This window comes from Podarcis gaigeae (genome assembly GCF_964106915.1).
Source record: "Podarcis gaigeae genome assembly, chromosome: 8".
Lineage (NCBI taxonomy): Eukaryota > Metazoa > Chordata > Lepidosauria > Squamata > Lacertidae > Podarcis > Podarcis gaigeae.
Genome location: NC_139684.1, coordinates 63,965,008 through 63,991,856, shown reverse-complemented (window position 1 = coordinate 63,991,856; position 26,849 = coordinate 63,965,008). Strand labels below are relative to the sequence as shown.

The following is a 26,849-nucleotide window of genomic DNA, read 5'->3' as shown; positions in this document are numbered from 1 at the left end:
GGCTGCCAGGGCAGGAAGACACAAACAAGCTCCCTCCCTCCCCTGCCTTAACCCTTTCTGAACTGAGCTGCCCCAGGCATGATGCTATTGACCCCTTCCATACCACAGTCTTTATTGCCCCGCAGAGCCTTCCTGCATTTCTGCCAACAGCATTAACCCTTCCGCTTCTCACACATCCCATTGTGTTGTCAATGACATTTGTTTTCGGAAATCCAAAAAGCGAGGAGGCCATTTTTGCATGTGCTGCACCTGCAACAAAGGTGTAAAACTGACTTATTGTGTCTGCAAGAAGCTGATGAAGTATACTGATGGTCAATTCCACATTCAAAGCATGTGTAAAGAACATGGTTCCCACTATGAAGCCTGCAGACTGTAGTTTGTTAAAGGTGCTGGGAACTGCAGCTCTGTCAGGGATGAACCACAGTTCCATGTGTGTGTGTGTTTACACACCCACACACCCCTAAATCAAATCTTTTGGGGGTTGTGGGGACATTTGCAAATTAGAGATACTGCTGTGGGCATGACATTCCCTACAACCAAGCTCACACTTCAGCCTAGTATATCGGATATAGTACAGGGGTTGGCAAAGTTTTTGTGGCTTGGGCCAGTTCACAGTCCCGCAGACGCTGGAGTGTATGTGCGCGTGCACATGCACACACGCACAAACACTATTTCCAGCGCTCCTTCCAGCGTGGAGGAGGCGTGCGTGCGCAGCTTCCCATTGGCTGCAGGAAGCCGGCCAGGGTCACGGAAGGCAGTCCCCGCACACAGGAGCCAACCAAGCGGGCGGCGAGGGTCTATGGGCCAGTTAAATGACCCCCATGGGCAGCTTGTGGCCCATGGGCCTTAGGTTGCTGACCCCTGCTATAGTATAACGCTTCTTTCAAGCTTAATTTCAGCACATGGGATGAGTAGGGAGAGGGGACTTTGTGGATAGCAGGAAAGGCCTTTTTGGGCATATGTGTGTCCACAGGTGCTATGGCAAGCCTTGCTGCCCTGAACAACTTGGGCCCTAAATATCTGGACACCCACCTCCATCCATACAGACACTCTTGAACTTTAAGATTGGCAGAGGGGCCCCCTCATGGTAGTCCACCATCCTCAGAAGTGCAAGGAATGGCAGCCTGGGAAAGGACTTTCTCTGTGGTTTTTAATCGTATGGTTGTTGTAACCTGTCCTGAGGGCCTCATGGTGAAAGGCTGGTTTAATCAAATAAATAAATAAATGGCCTTGTTGTTGGCATTCATCCATCTCAGGAGACAATGGAGGAGTGTGCCTTTATGGGCAAAGTCAAACTGTTAGAAGGTTGCACCGCCTGCTGCGGCTGTAGAGACCAATACAGGAGAAACATGTTTTGTTGCAGCTGGGGCAGATTAAGGCATCTGGTTGTGCTGATGCAGGTGCACCATGGTGTTTCAGTTCTCTGCACTCCTCCCAGCAGTCATTCTCCTCTGGTCACCACTATGGATACATGACCTGCCTGCCTGCCTGTCTCCAGGCACTGCAGGATGGGTAAATCCGCCAGTTTTCCCCCTCGTCAGTTTCTAATATTTTCTATTCTTAAGTTCAGTTCTCCACATTTCCACATAAGTTTAATTTTTTAAAAAAACAACCCCCAAACCTATAAACAAACACATATCCTCATTAAAAATCATCAGCATAAAGTGTACATTTTTATATGATTTTGTCTAACATACACATTTTTGCACCTCAATTATCCCAAATATAAAGCATTCTTGTATGTTACTTTTACCAACATGTACATTTCAATGCACACTTTATACTGGTGTGCATTTCCCACGCTCCCTTCAGGTTTTCTCATACCCCCTCCTTTTCAAAGTATCCCTGATATAATAAAATCCGGACTGAGGGATGGAAAAGTGTGGGAAGGGAGTCATTTGAAGGAGAACGTAAGGTGGAGAACGGAGAATTAATTGAAGTACAGAAAGCTTACTATCCACATCAAATGACAAGTCTGTTTGGGTGAGTGGGGGCCTGCCCTGCTAACCTCAGACAGCTCCCACTGGCCTGCCCTCTTACTTACAACCTGGCATGAGCTGTCAGCTTTCTCCCCTTCTTATTATTGCCCTTGTAGAACTCAGCTGGGAGGAGAATGGGGACAAAACTAGAAGAAGTTGTCTCTGCCTGTTATTGGCTCTGGCACCACCTACTGGGAGCCTCCCTCCCTACAATGCTACCAGCTCCAGTGGACACCAGCCACCACTGACCCTGAGATTACAGGATTTGCTGATCAGAAGGTCGGCGGTTCGAATCCCCGCAATAGGGTGAGCTCCCGTTGTTCAGACCCAGCTCCTGCCCACCTAGCAGTTTGAAAGCACGTCAAAGTGCAAGTAGATAAATAGGTACCGCTCCGACGGGAAGGTAAACGGCGTTTCCGTGCACTGTTCTGATTTGCCAGAAGTGGCTTATTCATGCTGGCCACATGACCCGAAAGCTGTCTGTGGACAAACGCAGGCTCCTTTGGCCTATAGAGCGAGAAGAGCGCCGCAACCCCAGAGTTGTCCACGACTGGACCTAACGGTCATGGGGTACCTTTACCTTTACTATATAGGGCAGGTATCAATGTGAGTCTCTTTTTGCAGCAAAAACAGTGTGTTTTAGCACCTTAAAGACAAACAAATGCATTAAATGGCCTAAGCGCTTATGGACCAGAAAGTCTACTTATTCAGATGCATTGATCTAATTGTGGCCCTTGGGTCTGTCTGGCACTGACAGGGTTAAGAGTGAGAGCCTCTTTTCTGCCCCACCCCACCCTGCTCCCTCCCAGTCAAGAGGAAGTTTTGATCATACTCTTTCCTGGGGAGATTTAAATTGCAGGAAGCCACAGTAGAACCTATAGCAGTTGCCAGAGGTTATTTTTGTGGCTGGTCTTTGAACTGCTCAGAATGTTGCTCCTTTTTAAGAAAAACAATTATAATCCCCCCCCCCCCCAGTAGAGTTACTATAGCAAATGGAAAATAAAACAAGAGAAATGTTTGAGATATAAAATACAGGAGATAACTTTTAAACTGTTATCACACAATATATAACATACAAAAGAACTACAAACTGTTTATATATATATATATATATTAGGCTGCTTAGAGAGATTTTCCTACAATCAAACAGTGTGTGTGTATGTGTATATCAATAATAAATAATAACTGACATAAACTGCAATTCCCCCGGCACCAATACATAACAAAGCACCTCCATTTCTATAAAGAGCCTCTGGACATCCTTTTCATAGTATATTAATTATATTTTGTGCTCATGGTGGTATCAGGGAGGTTATGCGTAATCCAGCATTCAGAAGTTTTGGGGCAGGCATACATTGTTCCCCATCAGTGTACATCCCATAGATTCCTGCCGAAATCATTTCACTTTTTATGCCACAAATGCTCTGGAGGGAATTTTCATTTGGCAATCAAAAGGGGACATAGGTAACGTTCATGGGCATAGCAAGCATTTGGGGGGGGGGGCGCAGGCTTTTGTTAGGGAGAGCAGAACCTCAGATTTGTATTGATTTGTATTGATTGGGGCGGAGGAGCTTCCTCCCCTGACTACGCCCATGATGAAGTTGATTAGATATGCTGTTCCAACCCACTACGAAACCCTTGATCTGCAAATATTACAGCCCTAAAGCTAAAATACCCAGACTCTTGTCTTGTCTTAGGCACAAGGCAACCCTTGAGACTGGTCTGGAAGCTGCAGCTAATGTGGAAAGCTGTGGCCAGGTGACTGGAGTGGATACGTACATATTCAACCTATGCTGGACCATGCCACTCTCTTGGAGGCCCCAAAAATTTTTAAAGAAAAAAAAAATCTGGATGTACATTTCCAAAATATAAGATAAAAAACAAATAAAATAAAACCTACATACAGCAACAGTGTTTTTGTGTTGTGTAGGCTCCTTTGATGTAAGTAATGGGCCCCGCCTGCTAGCCTGCTCCCTCAAATATCCCTAGTTTGCTCATTTCTATATATAGGTTGCCTATATTCTGCATGTGCAAATGGCTTTAGATACCTATTAGGTCCATAAATTACCATATAGCATATATTCAACACAAAAAGCAGTGACAATTTGTTGTTGACAAAGGATAGCTGGACATATAAAGGGCCCCATTACCGTCAGTAGCTTAGGGTCTCATCAAACCTAAATCCAGCCCTGGCTGAGGCAACTGCAGAGGCTGTTGATCAGGTACTGGGCAACGTTCAAGTTCTTGTTACTAACATATAAAGAAAGCCCTTGAACAGCTTCGGACCAGGTTACCTGAAAGATTGCCTGGCCCTGTATAGACAGCTAAGATCACTTAGATCATCTGGGGACAGTGGCGTAGCGTGGGGGGGTGCAGGGGGTGCCGGCCGCACCAGGCGCAACATCTGGGGGTTAGGATTAGGGGGTGCAAATCCACGGGTTAGGGGGCGCAAATCCAGGGGTTAGGGGGCGCAAATCCACGGGTTAGGGGGCACAAATTACTTGCCTTGCCCCGGGTGCTGACAACCCACGCTACGCCACTGTCTGGGGAAATTCTACTGGTGGCACCATGCCTTACAGAATATCACAGGGCAGTGACCCCAAATGGGTATCTCCTGTCATGTGGAATGTCCTTTGCTCTGCCAGTCATGGAGCATCACCCACCAGTTGCTTCAGGTGTCTTTTAAAGACCTGTCTATTTTGCTTTGGCTTCCTCTGTTCCCTGTTAGGCTTCCTCTGGACCCTGTTATTTCTGAATGCTTCTTTTAACCTGTTTTTGATGTTGCATCTCTGCTTTTTATGATACTGGGTTTTCTGTTGTTGCATTTTGTATGCTGCTTTGAGATTTTTTAATTATTTTTTTATAAATAAACTTTTGGTCTTTTGGTCTTAAGGCAGCCCTCAGGGAAGTTTTTAACGTGTGATATTTTATTGTATTTTTGGTTTTTATGGAAGCCGCCCAGAATGGCTGGGGAGGCCCAGCCAGATGGGCGGGGTATAAATAATAAATTATTATTATTATTATTATTATTATTGATTTTCCAAACAGTTATACAATTTTACCCAAAATACAACAAATTGTTTCTTTTTTGAACTTCCTTCAGCGTCTCTGACAATCATCCGTATTTATAACTTTGGTTACACATTCCCTTCTTTCGTATTGCCATTATACTTCCCCACTATTTCATATTAACAATACTTCTCCATTTTTACAGTGCCTCTTGAAATCCCACTAGCGTTGTGTTCATGCCACATATGTTTTTCAGATAATCTACAAACTTTCCCCAGTCTTCGATGAACTTTTGGTCTTTGGTGTATCTGATTTTCCCAGTTAATTTGTCCAATTCCGCATAGTCTGTCATTTTCAGTCTCCATTCTTCTATCGTCGGTATTTCCTCTTGTTTCCATTTCTGGGCCATCAAGATTCTGGCTGCCGTTACTGCATATTGGAAGAGTTTACAGTCTTTTCTTCTTATATCCTTTCCTACAATCCCTAAAAGAAAGGCCTCCGTTTTTTTTACAAAAGTATATCTTAACATTTTTTTCATTTCATTATATATCATTTCCCAAAAGCTTTTCACTTTCTTACATTCCCACCACACGTGAAAAAACGTCCCTTCTTTTTCTTTACATTTCCAACATTTGTTACACGTCTTATAGATCTTTGCTAACTTTACAGGTGTGATGTACCATCTGTAAAACATTTTCATTACATTTTCTTTCAATATCGTGCATGCAGTAAATTTTATATTCTCTTTCCACAATTTTTCCCATTCATCAAATTGGATATTATACCCAAAATCTTTTGCCCACTGTATCATTACCGATTTTAAACCACTCACTGGCTTTGAAATGCAGCTAAATGAATGAACAAGCAAACACAAACAAACTGGTCCCTTGCTCCTTAACCTCCAAAGATTTAAAACTCGCCAGCCAAACCAGGGTCCCTAAGCATGACTTCCTGCTGAAAGATCCCCCTTCCTTCTTCCATTGTCATATCTCCAAAGTGGAAGATTCCACATGTCCCATCTGAAATAGCCATCCAGGGCTGGGGCGGGAGGTCTCTGTGCAAGGAAACCTTGCGAAGACAGCTTGAGTGACAGAGACAGATGCTGCCATCGAAGCTACTCCAGCTGTCCAGATAACAAGGCCAAAGGGCAGGGGGAAATCACACACAGCTATGTGGAAGAATACATGGGCATCTCTTACTGAGAAAAGCAAACCAGCAGCAGCAATATATTTACTACGGCTAGTCAAAAGAAGTAACCTCCTAGAGAGCAGCCAAAGCCTTGATCTGTGGTCTGGCTTGCACAGCACAATAAGCCAAACAATGGCTTACCTGGACTGTGTGAACATGCATGCTCCCCAAGAGGAGCTCGCAGTCACTCTTGCCAAGTATGAGCTAAGCCAAGGTTATCCTTACTAAACATAAGCTATAGCCAATTGCAAGCCTTTCAAGCCATGTCTTTTACTAGGAACATAGGAAGCTGTCTTATACAGAACAAGTCCTTTGGTCCATCTAGTCAACCTTTTTATACCTACCGCCCACTAATGCATCTTTCTTGGTGGTAAAATTTCCTTACCACCCACCAGTGCTCGATGGAAGGAGGATTCAGCTTGTGCTGCAGAACCCCTTACCACCCACCTAGAATCCTGAAACGCCCACTAGTGGGCGGTAGGGACCAGGTTGACAACCCCTGATCTAGCCGGTGGTGGCTGGCACCCACTAGTAGGGCAGAACACAAGGAGGTCAACACTAGGGGGAGCCGGAGCCAATGAAAGCCAGAGCCATCTGAAAAATCCCACTTTTCTCCCCATACACAATCCTGCTTTCAATACTATTTGCAACTGCAAATGTTCTGGTGTGGTCATACCGCTTCATTTCCAATTAGGCAGATCCTGTAATTTGCTGCTGAAATCCCATAAATGTTGTGGGTTTTGTTTCTTTATGCGGCGTTTGTAGTGCTGCAGACTCTCCAGACAGCAACAATGTGGCAAAAATGTGGGGAAGTAAAGCAGAACTAATAAAGCAGAACAAATCCACCAGCAGTGCACTATTATTGTGTCAAAAATGCGTTGCAGAATATACAGGAAATAAAACAGCAATGTGAAGGGGCTCCAAATCCACAGGGCCAGAGCTGATGTGGAAATTATTTCACACCTAGACTTTATCTGGAGGAGCTACTTTCCCTGGGTGGAAAAATGATGATGGTGGTGATGTTAAGAATGATAATAATTATGCAACTTAAGGAAAATGGTCAGTGATAGGGAAATGAGGCATTCAGGCAAGAGAGCACACAGGCTTGGCAAATCCTACTTTTGGGAAGTGAGAGGATGCTGGGCTGGAAATAGCAAGCCAGACAAGAACAAACAAATGTTTAAAATAGTCTGACTGCTGCCTCCTGTGGTGTGAATCATCTCGGTTTCCAATGGCTTCTTATTTTCAGTGTGGCAAAACACTCACAAAGGCAAAAGTGAATGACTCGCACATCTGTGTGAGGGATTCCCATCAGGAGGGAGCTAAGGATTTGAATTATATATTTGTGGGAAATTGCAGGGCGGGGCAGAATGGGCCTAATAAGAGATATGGGAAAACCAGCTACTATTTCCTTTCTCCCTTTTTGAAGTTTGACAAAACTTCAGGGCTTTTTCCCCCAGCTGGAACTCACTGGAACTGAGTTCCGGCACTTCTAGGGTGGGCACCATTGCCATTATAAGAGAACAAGGGAGATGTTCTTGCATCTCTTTTTCTAGAAAAATAGTACCACACAACTTTATTACATTTACAAATAGATCTGTGATGCAATATCTCTTATCACTGATTGCTATATAAAGATGGAATTCTTAAAAAACTGACGTTGAAGTATGCTTGCTTGCTTGCTTGCTTTTTTATAACAACGTTTTTATACCCCTTGATTGTAAAAACAACACAACCTGTAAGCAGTTTACAATATAAAGCAAAGCATTAAAACAATTAATAAAAACAGTTTAAAACAGGTAATTCAAAGGTGATTAAGATCAACAGTAGCTAGAAAGAGATAAAATGTATGCGAACTGTCTATGTGTCTGGATAGGCTTGCTTAAACAAAAATGTTTTAAGCAGACGCCAAAAAGATTACAATGAAGTCTCTGCCTGATGTTAATAGGTCAGGTGTTCCAAAACATAGGTGCTGCCACAGTAAAATAAAAATAAAAATGAGTTAATTAGTATTATGTGGAACCATTAACAGAGGCAGTTCTGTGGACTGAAGGAGCCAAGTGGGCATATGAAGGATAAAGTGACCCCACACAGGTAAACTGATTCCAAACTGTTAAGGACTTTGTATGCTAACAGTTATACATTGAACTGGGGTCAGTAGCAAACAAGCTACTGGTGCCAATCTCTGAGCAGAAGTTTTATATGCTGACAGGGTCTCACTCCTTTGTGGAGTCACTGTTAGCAAAGGCACTTAAATAACGTAGATGGAGTCCAGAAAGAAGAGCCCTGAGTAAACTTTGCTGAGTAAAGTTAAGAGAATCAGTTTATAATTTGAGGAGAAAGGGACAGAGAAGTTTTGTGCTTCTTAGGTCAGGTTGCATACATAGCAGGGAGGCATTCAACCAAGCACACAGAGGGGAAAATATATTTGAAAAATCTCTCAGAACTACACAACCAATCAGAGCACTTGCTTCCTCAGTGAATTCGCGCCACTCTCCTTGGTTGCTGAGCAATACCTCCACTTGTCCCTCTCTTGGCTAGTTGGCTTTAACACTAACAGAATTAACCCCCAAGTTACAAACTGAATGATCCCTGCTTTCACACTTCCAACAGTCACAGCATATACAGAGCCCAGCCTACAAAATCTGCCCTGGAATGAGTATTTGGCTTGTGCCAGCAGAGGCAGAGTGCCAGTCTTCTTCTCTTCTAATAAATGTAACACAGGAAGGTTTGAATTCCGGCCTTTGTGTCAGTGGACAGCATTGGAGATGAATGGCAAAACTATCTATTTTCCCCCAAAGTATTTTCCAAACAACATAACCGTAAGCGTGCTGGGAGCAGGCATTGTCTAGTTTCTTCCTTTTCCCACACCGCTGAGGACAAGGCTAAGCCAGTGGTCCATCTGGGCTTGTGTTGGGAGCCCGTTCTCTCCTTATTGTTTGAGGCACTTCTCAAGTTGTTGCTGTTTTTAAATATAGGTTTATGAACTTTTTGAGGCTAGAGCTTTAAAAAGTCACTAAGATGTGAAAGTCAATCAAAATAATATATTGAAAAAAATTATAACTGTAACCATAACTGTGACTAAGTGATGTAAGGCCCACCTCTCGCCCCTAAAATTAACAAACTATACAAGTGTGGCTTCAGTCTACACAGGAGAACATAGCAGTGGATGGTGGTCAAATGAGCAAAAGCAACAACACTATCTGGATTTTGTGTGTGGAATCTCCATCCCATGAGCTAATCCTGATCTCCCAGGGGGTCCATTTTGGTCTGTGATGCCATTTCCCCCAAACCATGCCCACCTGTCAATTAGCTGACATCACAGGGTACTCTCTACAGAGGCCCTGAAGGGAATGCACTGGCAAAGCAGCACCCAACAGGGAGCAGGATTGGCCCTTCCATTCATTGCTGATGATCTGAGAAGCCAATCCTTCTAGATGCCCCTTTCCTGTTGAGAACACACTGGTGAAACAAGCCCCTTCCCCCACCCCATGGGTCCGCTTTGGCAGGTGTGCAGGACTACCCACCTATGGAACACCTGATGCTATCGTGACATCAGCAGATTGGTCAGCGACCCCACCTACCTGCCAAAGATGGTCTGCCAAGTAGAGGGAGATAAAGATCGGGCCCACTCATAGTTCCTGACCCCCTGGCCTGGGACATAAAAGTCATCAACATTCTTATACAAATTGGAAAGTCAATTTTTTTAATGGGAGAGGCCAAACTGAGTTAAGAATTTACTTATTTTTTGAGGCTGCTTGGCTCTGATGTTTAGGATGGGGGTGATAATCAGGTATGTCATTTCAACCTAACAAGTAGTGGTTATTTTTGTTTGTTAAACCAAATTATTTCCCTCAATGTCTCAAGAAAAGCAGCTGTTTGGAGGTTCAGCACACTTTTTTCCCTAAATTTAAGCTGCTTAACTGGTTTGCCAACAGATTAAAAAGTCTTTTAATCAGTAGATATAACTGAATTAACTCTGCAAAACATTCTATTTTGGATCGGGAGAGATGGCTTTGCTGTACTTAAATGATATAAGAGCAAGCAGTGCCAGACACACACACACGGAAATATCTAAAATACTGCAGGCCAACATTTATTTATTTATGTAAATACATTTAATGTGGTTTCCTTGGTTAGTTTTCTGGTTTTGTGCAACTCTGAGGGATCAAAAGTGGGGAAATACGCCTGATCTCTGTGTACTTTTGCACACTTCCTGGGCAGAATTTTTTTAAAGCAAGGTGTACAAAACTATCTGCATGCATACATGCCCTGTTGTGACTTGATCAGTATGATAGAATCAACATATTAAAAGGTGGAGACAATTACAAAAGGGAACATCTACTACAACTATAAACAGAAAAGACCAAAGTTGCTACTCCTATACATGCCTGTGTGGACTACTCTGGTCTAATTAATATGGCGGGTGTGTCTGTGTGTGAGGGGAATTGGATTGACAACTAACTAGTTCTGAAATGCAGACAAGCCCCAGGTTTTTCTTTGTCTCAATTTGGATCATAGCTATTTTGGGATGGGGGAACATATCAAAACACAGTATTTCATAAGAAGCTACTGCACTGATATGCATAGTGGCTTACATAGTTTGTACAGGGCTTCCCAAATCAGCGGTAGGAGCATACAGGATGCAGAGTAAATGTTCAGTTGGTAAGCAGCTAAAATTGAGAGTTGGGACAGTTGAAAGCAAATTTAAGGGGAGTGTACCACCTTGTGGCTAACCTGTATACTGCAACCTTTCCAAGAAGCTGCCCTATGGTGTGTACCTTTGCTTGCTTGCTAGCTAGCTATTTATTTATTTCATTGATATTCCATCTTTCGCTCCAAAGGAGCAGACGGTGGCATACATGACTCTCCCATTCCTCATTTAATCGCCACAACAACCCTGTGAGGTAGGTTAGGCTGAGAGGCTGTGACTTACTGGTTGGTTGGTTGGTTGGTTGGTTGGCTGGCTGACTGGCTGGTTGGGTGGCTAGCTGCCAGCCAAGCCCTCTTCCAGGACACTCCATTCCACCCCCTTCCCCACTTTCTCCATTTACCCAGCCCGACTTCTCAGGCAGTTAGCAATCTGTGGCCACTAAGTATGCTCAGTCCTCAGTGAATTATTTGGGGGCTCCCCTGCCTTAAGGATTGATTGATTGATTGATTGATTGATTGATTGATTGATACCATGGTCTTCCCCCAAGCCTGTTGATACCTTCCTTTTGTGCCTGGGTTGAGCCATTTTTGCTGCCTAAGGATCCATGCTTGAAGATGGCTGAAACATAACTGCCTGACAACCTTGGAATCATTAGCTGTGATGATATATGACTGTTTTGAAATGTTTTATTTCTTTTGTTTTATATTGCATGGTTTTGATGCTTTATTGTTTGCTGCCCTTTGGGAGAAAAAGTGGGCTAGAACTGTAATCCATCAACCACCAAGTTTTCAATGAGCATGTAGGACAGGCTTCCTCAACCTCGGTCCTCCAGATGTTTTCAGACTACAATTCCCATCATCCCTGACCACTGGTCCTGCTAGCTAGGGATCATGGGAGTTGTAGGCCAAAAAACATCTGGAGGGCCGAGGTTGAGGAAGCCTGATGTGGGACATGAGGACCTGAAGCAGAGCTTGGGAAAGGGGAGGAGTTTGATTCAGTTTGTTTTTAAATGTGAACTTACCCAATTTGCACTTTCTGAAACAATACAATTCTGTGCATTGTATTAGGGGAAATTGGTTTGCAAAAATGTACTTATTAGGAACAATTGCATACAGCCACGTGTGTACATTAGGGAAAAAATCACACACTAAAATGCTGGTGAAGGTTCATGAGGACTTTTACAAAAAGTTCACAAACTGCTATGGAAAAGTGGAGAACCGAATTTAAGCTTTGAAAAAATGGTATATTGCATTACAAGGGGTTGGACTAGATTACCCTGTGGATTGTTTCCGACTCTGATCCTATGATAAAGGGGGAGAGATTGAAATGGACTGACTCGTCACCATTACCTAAGCAGAGCACAGGGAAATAAGGTGAACCCTGTGCACCCCGTCATACATTGCCTGTTCTTTCACCATACCTTAACACGAAGACTTAGCAAAAACCTGTACATTCTAAGCACAAGCTAATGCATGAACCAAGTGAGAACAGCAAATCCTCAGTCAGCCTCCACGATTCAAAACTGAACAGTATTCAGGAACAGGGCGTGACTTTTTATGAAAGCAGCGTTCCAAAAAGGTGCAGCCTCAGCTGTTGCCCAACTTCCCTTCAAAGTTTATCTAACTAACCGCACAAACCAACGGTCTAGCATTACTCTGCAGTTTCAGACGGAAGCCCTGATTGGCTGGCGCAGAGAGGAGAGCACCATTTGAAATGTGTATAGAAAGGAAACAGATTGCAATGAGGAACGAGCGGAACAGTTCTCTTAACACCAGCCACGCAGACTCAACACCTTGCGTGTGACATCTGCAGGCACAGGGTAGACAAAAGGCAAGAGCAAGCTCTGAATACAGGAGAATAGGTGGGGTGTTGTGGTTAGGGAGTTGGACTAGGAGACACCTGAAGTCAAATCTATGTGAGGCTACCCCTGTGCTTGATCCAGGAGCTGAAGTTAGTGCAGAATGCTGCAACAAGACTGCTGAGAGGAGTGAGACTTTGTCTGTATGAAACATCTATGCTCAGAGAGCTGCATGGGTTGGGACGATTGGTATATTAAACCCTTATAACTTGGGACTAATTTACCTGCAAGATTGCCTTACCCCATATGTGCCCACCTGACCACTTTGATCTGGGGACTAGACTGTTCCCAAGGCCCTTTGTAATTACAGTGGTACCTTGGGTTACATACGCTTCAGGATACAGACTCCGCTAACCCAGAAATAGTGCTTCAGGTTAAGAACAGTTTCATGTTAAGTACGGACCTCCAGAACAAATTAAGTACTTAACCCAAAGTACCACTGTACCAACCAAAATGTCATAAATGTGTGAGAGCAAGCTTTTGAATCCAACAGAATTCTGCAGCAGGCTGGATTCTGAACAAAAGTGGTATGTAATTCGGAGAGGGGAAAAAGGCTAGCTTAATACTGAAGCCATACTTCTTGCATTGGTCATAAATTTCTTTTTCTTTTCTTTTCTTGTTGTAAAGCAAGGACAGTTTTGTGAGTTGTCTAGAATAGCACCTGCACTTCCGATCTCTTTTGTGGGTGACTCTTTCAGGAACCACATTTATTCCTCAGGGCCCTCCCCCTCTGGTACATACACAGCTGATAATCTAAATATACCATCCAAATAACTGTCCTCCATACCGTTGGGCTTTGGAGCCAACTTCATAATTGGGTCTGAACATCTGAGAGGGTTGGGTAGTCCTTTCTCTCCCAACAAGTTTCTGAAGAAGAGAATAATTGTCAGGAGCACAGCACTGGGTTAAACTTTAAACTGCTGTTTGAATAAGGATGCATTGTTTTATCATGCTTTTTTTAAACCATACCTTCCCTCTCAGGAGTTCAGTGATTCTTTTTCGTCTCTGAGGTTGAATGTCAAGAGTGTCAGCTTCTGACGGACCAAGAAACCCCCATCTACATCCAGCTTCTCTTGTTTCATTATCCATTTCCTTCAAGAACAGTAACGGTCAATTTATTTATTTTTATTTTTAATTTTTTAATTTTTTTTATTATTTTTATGCTCAGAGTAGGAAACATGCAGAATGCCACTACAGTCATACCTCGGAAGTCAAACAGCTTAGTTCCCAAATGTTTTGGTTCCCAAACAACTCAAACCCGGAAGTGACTGTTCCACTTTTTGAATGATTTTTGGAAGCCAAACGTCCGATGGGGCTTCCGATTGGCTGCAGGAGCTTCCTCCAGCCAATCAGAAACCGCACTTGGGCTTTCAAACGTTTTAGAAGTCAAACAGACTTCTGGAACGGATTCAGTTCGACTTCCAAGGTGCGACTGTACACTAAAGCTTGGAAGAGGCATTTGAAATTGGGAAAACAGCACTGGGGAGGATGGGAATTATAACGACCAGATCTCCTTATTGTACCAGACACAGGTCATTTATTGGACACCAATAAGAGACACTCCAGGTCAAAGCTTGAGGAGTACTGCAAAGCTCTTATCCGCAAAGGTTGCATTTCTCTGGCTAAACCTGATTGGGCAACGAGAACAAACAATGTATATTAAGTAACATACTTGTTGGTGCTTGAACAGGGATAGCATTACCTGAAGAACAAGTATTTATAGGGTGGCTCATCAGTGTTCCCTATCAATAACAATGTTTCCGCATGGAGATTTCAGTGAAGCATGTGCAGAAGTTGCAGGTGGGTTACATCTCATGGGGCAGATCTGTTTCCCCTACTCCGCTGCCCTGATTGGCACCCAAAACCAGCCACTTGGAACAGCTCTCACCTTCTCTCTGCCAAGCTGCCTGTAGAAATAGTAATACTAGTACACAACAGGGTTTGATCAAATGGAGCTCCCTGCACTCCACATACAACAAACTGAACATTTCAGGGGTTAGGAACTATTTTCAGGCTTCCAGGCAACCATCTGGGGGTGGGGAATCGCATGCCAACAGTGGGAGGTGCCAGATGCAAAAACAGGCAGAAAAAACTGTGGAAAGTTTATCTTTGTCCCATGGGCTAGTTTCTACCACATTCACACACTCTTATCTATCCACTGCCTAGACAAACAAGAGGCATTATCAGAGTTCAAAGACACATTCCAGACAGACTCAGGGTATGAAGCAGAACCAATACAAAAAATCAAGGAGGACTGCCTTGGCCCCTGGGCCTGAGGTTATCCCACCTTTGCTACATAACAAAGCCACCACTATCACACCCCAAGGCCACCATGTGTTGGTCCCAATGCTAATTTTGTGTCACGAGAAAGCGGGATAGTTCATGGAAATAAATTTGTATTTAGCACAAAAGAAGCATATCAAACACAATTTCTTTCAATTCAGACTTTATTTCTTTTTAAAGTCACGAACTCAATAAATTACACAATCATTTCTCCTTCCACCCTTTTTTTAATAATTTTTTCACAAAATAGAGTTTACAATTTTTAAGGAAAAGCTTTGAAAGTTTGCTTTCTTTCCGAAGTGCTGATGAGTATCTCAACTTCTTTGTTACGCTGGTGAATTGTTTTGTAGCTGCTACAATAGTTTTGATTTTGGAGATTTTACAAGAACCCAAAGCAAACACAAGCAACAACAACAAAAATCACACACACAGATCTCAGGGACAATTTTTCAGTGGATAATTAATGAACAATCAAGTTAGCATTCAATGCCAAGGGGCTAAGCACCATGAAAGGAGGTGACCTGGTGAGGCCTCCCCAACTCTTTTAAGAAGTAGCAGTGCATTTGGGCATTAACAGTTTTACTGTACGATAAATATAACTTGCTCTATTACTAGATACTGCACTGTGTCTATGAAGCACATGCAATAATGTATCCAGAATCTGGATTTGCTGAGGATTTGCAAGTGCCAAGAAATTGTACACAGTAATCAGACTAGTTAGGACATACATGACTGAGAGTTCCTGCTTTTCCAGTCCTCAAAGAAAAGACTGCCAAACTCCTGCAAGTCGTGCTCTTTTTTGTTTGACACATTTTTAAAGGAAATTTGTTGATGGATAAAATTGCAGGAGTGCTTTCCTACCTGCAATATAATCTTGTCTCTAAAGGCACAGGTGGTGCTTTAAAGAGTTTTTTCCGCCTCTGAACATTTACATTGTAACTGCACAGAAGAAATCTGGCTTGTGTATTACCTTTGCATTCAAAGAACAGACATCGATAGGATCCTCAGTTGACAAAATATACTATAGCATCACACTGAAAGCTGGGCAGACGGATATATGTCAAGTGATACAAGTTGATATTCTCCTGAAGTTTGTCTCTGTGAAATCCAAGATCATTGGAATGACATTTCCTCAGTTATTTTAGGCAAGATATAATCTGCTCCAGTGCCTTTCATGAGGGGGGGGGGGGGAGGTCAATTCACACTCCAGTTTCCAGGTTGTAGCTGATGGCATCAAGACTATTTCAATTGAGACAATACAGTTATTTTCCCCAATGAAATCAACAGACACACTATGCCAGTTTTCCCTGTGGAAGTTCTATTTACTCATGAAATCAAGGTCTTTATTCCTGTCTGCTATCAAGTCCTGTATATTAATACAAAACAACAGAGCGTGGAACTTTTGTTTACCCCGTGCGTGGACAGCCATGGGCAGAGTAGCCATACCCAAAAACCAAAGGGGGAGAATCAAGATTGCTGAAAACTTCAGAGTAGCAGTCAAGAAAGGGAAGGGCTTTCTTGCAGAGTAAAGGCTTCAGATGTAATGTTGTGCAAACAGAGACAGTAGTGAGGATGGAGGAAGGGTCTAGATTAGCCTTTGGTTGAGTCACTTCTTGACTCTGCTCTCTATGCATGGATGGAGCTGGCTGGGTTGTGCCAAATGTTCTGCATCTACTACCCAAAAGTAATAAAAAAGTGCCTTTCATATGAGAGCAACAGAATAATCGCTATTACTTTGTGCAGAGAACAATGCCCAACCCACCCAAACGGGCAACATTTTCTAGCAAGGAAGAATCTGGATAGTTCGATAGTACACTAAGCTTTCAGAGTCCTTCTTCCACAAAATAAGTGAACAATACAAATATCCTATCATCAAGACCACCGCTAAGAAGCGACCAAAAGAACCTCTGCTAAGAAGGGAGGGAGTAGCTAGCATGACTGGACTCTAAAAGCCAGGGCGGAAACAAAATATGGGAACCTTTTTCTCATTTGCAAAGTTTTCAGCAGAATTTGGGAGGTTTTTCTGTTCCCCATGATCTACATTTGTAAAAAATAAAATAAAATAAAAAATTGATAAAAAGAGACACAATGCATTAAAGGTAACGCTGGATGTCAAATGCAAAGGATGGGGGGGGGGGCTAGAGCAAGATTTAGCACAAGTCTTCCTTTATCTCAAAAAAATGAACCTGAATGGTCAATGAACTAAGAAGTGCCATCAGACTACCAATTGCAGCCTTCCAAACCAAGAGATTTGCCCAACAGTAGCTTAGTGCTAGAACCAGAGGTTCCCTTTGCATCATATCTGTTTTATCATATTTTGTGCCATCAACTTTTTTTTCTTAAAAAAAAGTGGAGAATATCTATGATGTGGAATTTATGGATGATCTATAGTCACCCAATTCAATATGAGACAATATAAATAATGGGGACATTTTCGAAAGATGGGGAAGTCAAGTCACTCATACAAACATAAATATATACATGCTTACTCTACAAAGTTGAATAATTTGCATTACCAGCATGCAAACCTTCTCTTCAATGGGCATTCCAAATTCTGCAGTATGAAACTGGAATGTTTGAAATATTCCTAAAAAGCAATCACCTCCTAAAATGTCAAGTTTCCTGGCCATGTGGATAGCATTACAGCTGCAGCTTGGAAATATACACATATGGTTCTGAAACAAGAACAGCCACCTTGAGCTTTGTTTACAAAAATCAAGAGAAATGCAATGGGGAAAAAATATTGAACCCTGACACCTTAAATTTTGGGTTAAGTCTGTTTTTTGCTTCCACAGAGTGCTGCCCTATTGTTACAGACGCAATCCTGACAAGAGTTCAAAGTACTACGGAGGTCACGTGTCCCAATTGCTGTCTTTAAAAGCAATTTTAACTAACCGGAGTTCCAACTCAAAAGCATCTGGGCGATCCTGTGGATTAGCAGCAAGCATTTCCTTAATCAGCTGCTTCATACGAGCATTCATTGTCTTTTTCTTAACAGGAATGAGTAGCTCCATTTTTGGATTTTCCAACAATGCCTCTCCAACAGGTACAATCGCAGTTCCTTGTTTCACATAACTCCCCAACAGTTCTTTCTTGGTCTCTGTGTCGATGAAAGTGATCCTTTCCAACATCGCCCAGATTATAATCCCTAATGCAAAGATGTCTGCTTTGGCAGTATAGTGACCTTCCCAAACTTCAGGAGCCATGTAGAAGTCTGTGCCACAAGCTGTAGAAAGAAAACATTTATTCACGTTCACTGGCTCTTCAGGGTTCTGTCCTGAAGCTGAACAAACCTTACTCAGTCCAAAATCAGCTACTTTCAAAGTGGGCTCCAAATCACTAGCATCCATCCTGGATTGAGAGATCAAGATGTTGTCAGGCTTGAGGTCACGGTGGATGATCTGGTTTTTGTGCAGAAAAGCCAGGGCACTGCTGAGCTGAAGCATAAAGCTAGTATTGGTCTTACGACTAGGCTTTCGAGACAGGAGATATTCATTCATATCACCTCCATCACAGAAATCCATCACAAACCAAAGGTAGTAGGCGCTTCTGGGATCAAAGGCAATTTCACCTTTCAAGGAGGTCTCTACAAGCTGTAATAAGAAAACATTTAAGGAATCTGTTCAGCAAGGAGGAGTCAAGTTAAGAAAGCAGCTGATGAAAAGAAATGCTAGAAACCCATTATCTTTTAATGCATGTATTATAAATACCCCTTTTGTGCTCATCCTTCTTCCCAATTTTCTTCTTTAAACAGTATTTTCAAAAGACAACTGATGCCACCATACATGCATAGGAATCATCTCACCCATTCAACCAACATTTTCTATGGAAGGACAGACTTAATTCTAAACCATAGTTTAGTACAAACTCGTGGTTTGAACTTCCAAACATGCAGACATATCATGGCTTGGAGCTGCTTGTCTGCTTTTATTTTCTATCTGCTCAGCATTCCTTTCTACAGCGCAGGGGACCTCTAGTCTCAGCTGGAACTATGGCTTGTAAACCCACTCTAAAGGATGGTTTCCATTTCTGGCTTGCTGGCTGATTAAAGCAATAGTGTGAACCAACAAACATGGCAACAAACCACAGTTAAGTTTCCTTTGATATGGTTTGGTGTACTGTGTGAATGAAGCTACAGTATTCCATTATGAATACTGACTCTGGATTAATGGAATATGTATCTAGTGGGACACCGGTACACACTTTCCCCTCCATCTGCATGAATGAATGCCATCAGACCAACCTAACAGAACAATAAAAATGCACAACTACAAAAAAATTAGAGGCCTTTGCTGCTTTTGTTCTCAAAGTTATTTTTTTTACTGCTTATTTTACTGCATGAAATGCAGATTGCTGAGCAGCTGTTTTCACAATCTGCTTGACACAAAGCTCGTTTTGCTGTCCTTTAAAGAAACTGTTTTTCCTTCTTTAGAATATCAAGTGGGAGGAAGCTAATAAGAATTAACATTAGAACAATGATTTAGCCTATAGACTTTAAAAAGATGATTAATTTATTATTTGACTGTCTTTTTATTTTCAATTTTGTTGTTATAGTGCTGTTAGACAACACAACCTTTTGGAACAAATGCAATATGCATTCAAGGCATGGAAAAATGTATTTCATTAGAGATGATTTGATCATAACATTGCCTAATACAGTGATGACTTTGTGAAGCAGATACAAAATTATTAAAAGGGTTATTAATGCTTCTTTTCTCAGGATGATCCCAACAGTACTTATAGCTATAATACCACTAACATTCCTGCCATGCAAAAATAATGTTCTTCAATGTTGTGCTGGCACGGCTGTCATTTAAGACTGTTGGGAGACCTATTACTTTTGGACAGTGAGACAGCAGTTTCCTATATCTCACTCCTCTTTCAAGCACAGCCAAAGTTTAGAAAAATCAGTTGTATTTACAATCTCATGCAGGTAAAGGTAAAGGATCCCTGGACGGTTAAGCCCAGTCAAACTAGACTATGGGGTGCAGAGGTCATCTCACTTCAGGCCAAGGGAGCCAGTGTTTGTCTGCAGACAGCTTTCCAGGTCATGTGGCCAACATGACTAAACTGCTTCTGGTGCAACGGGGTACCGCGATGAGTGAAATTCAATGACAGCTTTGCGTACAACTGTTTTGTGTGCTTTCCCTAAGTTTCTGCTTCTAGAAAACTGCTTTTATTAATGTTTCCAAAGTGTCTAACTGTAGTAAAAACAGAAAAGCAAACACACTTCTAAAGAATACTGTAGTGTGCACAATTCTGGCATCTGTGTCTTTGTTGTCCTTTCTGCTTCCCTTTACTTCTAACCCACTGTGTTTCTTCCACTACCTGCAACTTCATTTACCTGCAAGTAAAGCGAAGAGCTGGAGCCGTGGGACATCTTCTGCACCATGCCATCTTTTTGCAAAACGCATTCCTCCAAGTGAATAACATTTGGGTGTTGGCTCTTGATGCTGCTAAGTGCCCAGAATTCACGCAGGGCAAGCTCTACATTCTCTGGAGCATGGCACCGAATCTTTTTCACCGCGACACGTGCAGAGGTTTTCCTCACTACTGCTTCATACACCACACCATAGCTGCCACGACCAACCTCCCGTATTAGATCGTACTTTGGCTGGCTACTCACCATCTTCAAGGTCAAGGTATCTATAAGAACAAAAAGCCAAGCACAACTAAGAAATTCCTGGCTGATAGATGTCCTATCAATGCTTATGCCCCATCACTGCCATCCCAGTGCTATAAATATACACTCTACCCCGATTGTGGACCTCACTTCTCAGTTCATTTCTGTGCTACTGTATGGTGGCTGCATCTATTTGTTGATATGGTAATTTCAGACCACACATATTTTTCTTAGGAATATCTATATAACCCACCCCACTTCTAAACATCTGTTAGTATTTAAGATGGGACAGGACTTTGCACCAATCTTTTGTTATTTTAACTACAGACTGGCAGCTGCTCTTCAGAAACAAAACATTTCAATATTGAAGATGAACATATAAATATACAAGAAACTACAAAACAGATATTAAACCAAAGACAGAACTCCCACATAGCATGGGACACATGCCAAATATTTTCTATGATGCCATGGTTTGGACAAGAGTAATAATAATAACATTAATAATAATAATTTATTATTTGTACCCCACCCATCTAGGGGTATGATCTTTGGGAAGGGGCATTTTAGTTTATACAGTAGGAGAAACAACTGTCAAAAGCATGTGGCAGGTACAAGATTGTTGATGAGGAGGTACTTTATTAGATAATCTGTAGGTAATCCTTGGAAACCTATAAAACAAGAGTAGGAAACATTTTGCCCCAGTGGGCCAAATCTTTATCTCCTCCAACTGTGGAGGCAAACTTTGACAGGTGGTGGGAGCCACTCACTTGTCAATCATCTGCAATGATGCATCATGACAACCGTCAGGTGCCTAGAAGGTAGGTGCTCCTGCCCACCTGTCAAAGTTGACCCATGGGGCAGGGGTGGTGGTTCTGTTTCACCAGCATGTTCTCCGCAGGGAATATGTTAAAGCAGCACCCTGAAGGACTGAACTCTCTGCTCATCAGCTGATAGCAGAGAGTTCAGTACTATTCTCTGCAGGGATCTGCTTCCTCAGCACGTTCCCTGCGGGGATCGTGTTCAGCAGGACTGAGGACTGAACCTTGACCCCTTGCCTACGTCACCCAGTGATGTCAGCTGATTGAAAAGTGAGTGTGGTTTGGGGGAAATGGCCTCATGGGGCAAACTGGACTCCCTATAAGGCCACGGATGGCCTGTAGGCCAGAGGCTCCTAACCCCTGCTACAAAACACAGAATTCTGGGTCCACTGAACTACACATACCAATTTGGTTTTGCTCCAACTCTCTAAGCTCCCTATCAGCTAGATTTCTCCCTATCTCCATTCCCCAAGTGTCGCTTTGTTTATGTATACTAGACATTGCTGTGTATCTAATGTGCATGCTTTCTCCAAGTATGCCTATTTAGCTGGTAAAAATATCAGCTTCCTTTGTTAGGAATAAATACTTTAGTAGCTTCTGGAAACTCCAGTACCAAATACAGAGTTTTAAAGATTACATGTTTCCTACATGTTATGAAAAGGAATACTCCCAAGGCAAGGATTTTCCAAAATCCTTTCATGAATCTCTAACACATCACTGTGAAAAGCAGCATACTTTTACCATTCACTGAAAGGCAGCTCTTCCATATAATCTAAATTGAGCATATCCCTGTTTTAACCAGTGAAATAATTCAGCAGAACGAGGTCGCGGTTCCATCCCTTTGATTAGTTATGCAGAAGGAGAACTGCAAGCAGTATATCTTACATCACTCTTTCGCAGCCTGGTGTCCTCCAGATACTTTGTACTACAGATCCTATCATCCCTTTTGACTACTAGCCATGGTTGCTGGGGCTGACGGGGAGTTGGATGTCTGAAGCATCAGACTGGGAAGGCCAGCTTACACCATCCCTGCATAACCATTAAAAGATACAGGCAGCCAGATTTCTCTTGCAGAAGTTGGAAGATATACAGAGATGACACTGCAGCTCACCTGCAGCAGTCTGATTCTATTCAACAGGTTAGTGTGCACAGGGCTAGATCCACGACTAATTCAAGCCCCCATAAACCTACTCTACGAATGACAAAGTCTGGATCCAACCCATATAGCTGCAGCCTCATTTGCCATGTCAGTGTTTTCAATCAACCTGTAAATGGCACAAAATACTTGTTTGCAAAACACATTCTTCACACAGGCATAATGATAAGAAAATGAGGACTGCTTTGGGAGTGGATGGGTGCCCCTATATATATAAAATCACCTGGAGGAAAGCCTAGAAGGAAGGAAAGAAAGACAGCACCCGGCCTGGCCTGCTCCTGCGCCTTTAACAGTCGCTTGCTCCAGAGAAACCAGCAGGCAAAGCTTTCCAGCAGAATTATCACCTGGCAATAGCCGCAAAAGCAGCAGCTGATTAGGAGACAAAAGCAGCACCCTCCCCCCGCCCGATGCAAAAAAGTTGGTGACAGACCTACGGAGCTGACAGCCGGTGGTCAACCAGGGATGTCACCGCCGCTAGACCTGCAGCACTGAGCAGGTGGCTGTGTTTACTTCCGTATCATTAAAAAAAAGAAAGCTCACCTGCTGATACCCCACCTCCCTTAAAGCGACAGAAGGCCAGGCTAGGAAAGCTTGTTTCGGGCTCCCTCCCCGCCCAGCCCCTGGAAAGCCAACTCGGGTATTCGTCACGTAACGTGTGAACCGGCGCTCCGGACACGCGAACACTTCCGCAATTTCCCACGATCGCCTTCCCAGGACAATACGAAGGCGTGTGCAGGGAGCTACGAAGCCTGCCGGGCGTCGAGCTGCCTGCTCCGAGAGCCCAAGGCCCGGGACGCTAGCTCAGGGCTTCCTCGGGCCCAGGCCCCTGGGACGGCCGGGGCTCCTGGCTCGGCCTCTAGGGCCTGTCGCGGAGCGTCCTCGGAGCTCCGGGCGCCGCTCCCGTGCCAGGACTCGGCGCCGAGGCCCGAATGTGTCAAACATTTACCTCAGAGGCGCCGCGGCGTTCTCTTCTCCTGGCCGCCATTATCGGGCTCCCTTCCCCCCTCCTGCCGCCGCCGCCTTCGCTTCTCCCGGGTTCGCCGACACACCCCCTTCTGGGCCAGCGCACGCAGGCGCGCACCCGCGCCAAAGACAGAACGCTTGCGCGCGCGCGCACAACCAGACAGACAAGCCAGGCCGACACCAAACTCACCGCCCCCTCTTTGGATTGGCTGCTGAAAACGGAGAAAGGGGGCGGTCCGCCTCCTTTGCCTTCGCAACGCGGCGCGCGCCGCTTCTCATTGGCTGCTGAAGCCGCAGAGCCGGTGCTTCGAGCTCCTGTCTCCCACCCTGCGCTGAGTTTGGGCAACCTCGGGTTGCTCGCGGAGCGAGAACGGCTCAAAGTCCGCTAGGAAGACTGGGGGGGGGGGTTAGGGGGGAGGGAGAGATTGCATGCACTGCGTGGAATGTTGCTGCAAGCAAGCGGCATTCTTTGCTACCGGTTTTGCTTATTTATTTGATGCAGTATTATTTCCCGTGCTTTATTTGCGAGACGTTTTATTACGGCTGCTGCTATTAATTACTCCTGTCCGATGATGATGATGATGATGATTAATTGCTCCTGACTTTGACTAGCACGCTTCGTATATTCGGGATCGCGATGCGCAGCTTCGAGGAGCGCGCCGACGGGCTTGCGCGGCGGCCCTTGTGCATTTGGCAAAGCGGGGCAGCGTTTGCTTAGCGCGCGGCGTGGGAACGGGCATGGAGCCTGAGAGCTCTCTGCTAGAGAACGGGAAGCGGTGGGGAGACGCGCGCCGCTTGCCTTTGCGAGAGCGCAGCCGCCGCAAACCGCGTTAAAGCGTGCGGAGGAACGGCGGATTATGCACCGCTTTCGAGGCGGCTCCTACAGGCGATTGCGGAGAAGTGCACAGCGCCTGGTGAAGAATGAAAGAGGTTGCGCAGAAATGGGGAGCCTATCTGCACGCACCGCCACCCTTTCCTCCCGCCACCCCCACCTCGCAAATTAGGTGCTGAGGCCTATTTGCAATGGTGCGCGATAAGCCACTTGTCACCCGGCTGCCTCCTACTTGCTGTCTTGCCCCCTGCAAAATACCTACCGTAGCTGTCACCCAGAAGTCTTGCTGCTGGATTCCCCGCTGGATTTTTGTGCATTTCTCATATTTATTTTTCTTCTTTCAATTAGATTGCTAGCCAATGTTTTCTTTTTTTGTTGTTGCTGCTGCTTAAAAAAATTGGAATCTCTTATTTGTCTGCCTTTCTTAAAGAAAGGAAGGAGAGAGGAAAGAGTCAGCTGTCCTTATATAAATAGCTTTTGCAACGTGAGGAAGCTTAGTGACACCTTTTGTTATCCCCCCCTCTCCCCACCACGCCATGGGGACATGCTTCTGTGGCTGCTGCAGACACATGAAGGTTGCAATCTGATGGTAAGATCTTTCCCACCCCTCTCCTCCTGAGAATGGAGGGCTGTTGGTATCTTCCCTTAAAGGGACACTGTCTTCCCATTTTTCTCTATTAAGGGAGAATGAAATCACTTTTATCTATATGGCATCTGGGGTGGGGGTGGTTGTCCGTGCTTCAGGGAGAGAGAAGATGAAGTGCCGCTTTGCAGAAGGACCTGCTGTGGATTAGAGGGGCTCACCTGTCAATTGCAGAAGGATCCGCACAGATCAGTACCTCCATTGAATTTCCACTGTAGAGCTACTTTGGAGCAGCTCCACAACTCATAACATCAAGTGTGCAGCAGCTGTGAAACAAGCAAATCTCATGCTAAGGATCATTAGGAAAGGAAATGGAAATAAAACTGCCAACATCATAATGCCATTATACAAATCTGTGGTGCGACTTCATTTGCAATACTGTGTACACTTATGGTTGCCTCACCTCAAAAAAGAATTTGTAGAGCTGGAAAACACTCAGAAAAGGGCATCCCTTAGGCCCGGGGGCCGGATCCGGCCCAATCACCTTCTAAATCCAGCCCGCAGATGGTCTGGGAATCAGCGCGCTTTTTCATGAGTAGAATGTGTCCTTTTATTTAAAATGCATCTCTGGGTTATTTGTGGGGCATATAAATTTGTTCATCCACCCCCCCCCCCAAAAAAAATATAGTCAAGCCTTCCACAAGGTCTGAGGGACAGTGGGCTGTCCCCCTGCTGAAAAAGTTTGTTGACCCCTGCCTTAGGCCCTTTTCAAAGGGCCATATTTTTTTTAGGATTTTACCCCAAAGTTGTTGAGCTCTTTTAGGGTTTTGCCCCTGGGACATATACTGCCATGGAGGCCGGATTAAATCAACCGGCGGGCCGGACTAGGCCCCCGAAACAGACTTTGGACATTCCTGCCTTAGGGTGACTCCCCAATGAAGAAAGGTTGCAGCGTATTTAGTTTGCAGAAAAGGTGAGTAAGAGGTGACATGTCAGATGTTTATAAAATTATGCATGTCATGGAGAAAGTGGATAGAGAGAAGTTTTTCTCATAATGTCGTGGACATCCACTGAAGCTGAATGCAAGAAGATTCAGAACAGATAAAAGCTGTTATGTGCAGGGCGTAGTTAAAGTATGGAACTGACTCCCACAAGAGGCAGCGATGGCCACTAACCTTTAGAAGAGGGTGAGACAAATTCATAGGGGAGAGGGTGATCAAAATCTGTAGCTGCCATGGCAATTCTCTGCCTCCACTGTTGCAGGCAGTAATGCTTGTGAGAACCAGCTATTGGAGACCATGGGAAGGGGGGGGGGGAGAGTGCTCTTGGGCTTGAATCCTGCTTGCTGGATTCCCACAGGCATCCAGTTGGCCACTGCAATGTTCTTAGTTCTAGCTAAGTTGGGAATGCAAAGGAGTCGTGCTTGCTTGTTGAATCTCTGCAGGAGAAAGAGGCAAAGGGAAGATGTCTCCTCTGCAGAGGTGAGCTCGAGAAGGAGGAAGTGCAGAAATGAGGGCAACGACCCTAAGAAATATCAGTCTAGCACTTTGAGAGAGGAGAGAGGTCAGCACAAATTAGGTCAGAAATGGAGGTTTCTCTGCCTGTTTTCTCCCCATGCAAAGCTCCATTAGTCTTAAAGACAAGCTGAGTTTGCATCCCAACATTCCAGTATGGGATGAGTGCCACAAAATCCCCATCCTTGGTCTAAACACATGATGCAGCAGCATAGCTAAGCTGGTCTACTTGGAACCATTTGGGAACTAGGGTAGAATATAAATGTGATGGATGCATCTAAAAAAAACCTGCTCTATTAAAGCTTAGGCAGAAAAAGTATGAATTTTCGGCACTGTTTCTCAGTTCCCTTTATCTATACTATGGGGACAATACAAAGGAAGCGTTT

The 26,849-nt window shown here is 44.0% G+C and overlaps 1 protein-coding gene across 2 annotated transcripts; it reads right to left on the bottom strand.

The window, feature by feature from the left end:
- Positions 1-15,117: 15,117 nt before the first annotated feature.
- Positions 15,118-25,450, bottom strand: PDIK1L (PDLIM1 interacting kinase 1 like). Of its 2 annotated transcripts, none has more exons than XM_083753540.1 (3): positions 24,629-25,450; positions 20,316-20,617; positions 15,118-18,564 (listed from the first exon to the last, which is right to left on the bottom strand). In XM_083753540.1, exons 1-3 carry the CDS (start codon positions 24,681-24,683, stop codon positions 17,824-17,826), a joined length of 1,098 nt encoding a protein of 365 aa, XP_083609666.1. In that variant the 5' UTR covers positions 24,684-25,450; the 3' UTR covers positions 15,118-17,823. The 2 variants fall into 2 exon arrangements, with proteins under 2 accessions (XP_083609666.1, XP_083609667.1); XM_083753541.1 differs by lacking the exon at positions 24,629-25,450 and adding an exon at positions 23,518-23,743.
- Positions 25,451-26,849: the final 1,399 nt, after the last annotated feature.

Bases quoted from the DNA above. Each gene is read 5' to 3' on its own strand.
- PDIK1L (XM_083753540.1), bottom strand. From the start codon at position 24,683: ATGCACAAAAATCCAGCGGGGAATCCAGCAGCAAGACTTCTGGGTGAC. The intron at 20,618-24,628 runs GTAGGTATTTTG...TTGTTCTTATAG, and splicing joins ACTTCTGGGTGACAGCTACG to ATACCTTGACCTTGAAGATG. The intron at 18,565-20,315 runs GTAAATGAAGTT...TTCTTATTACAG, and splicing joins GCTCTTCGCTTTACTTGCAG to CTTGTAGAGACCTCCTTGAA.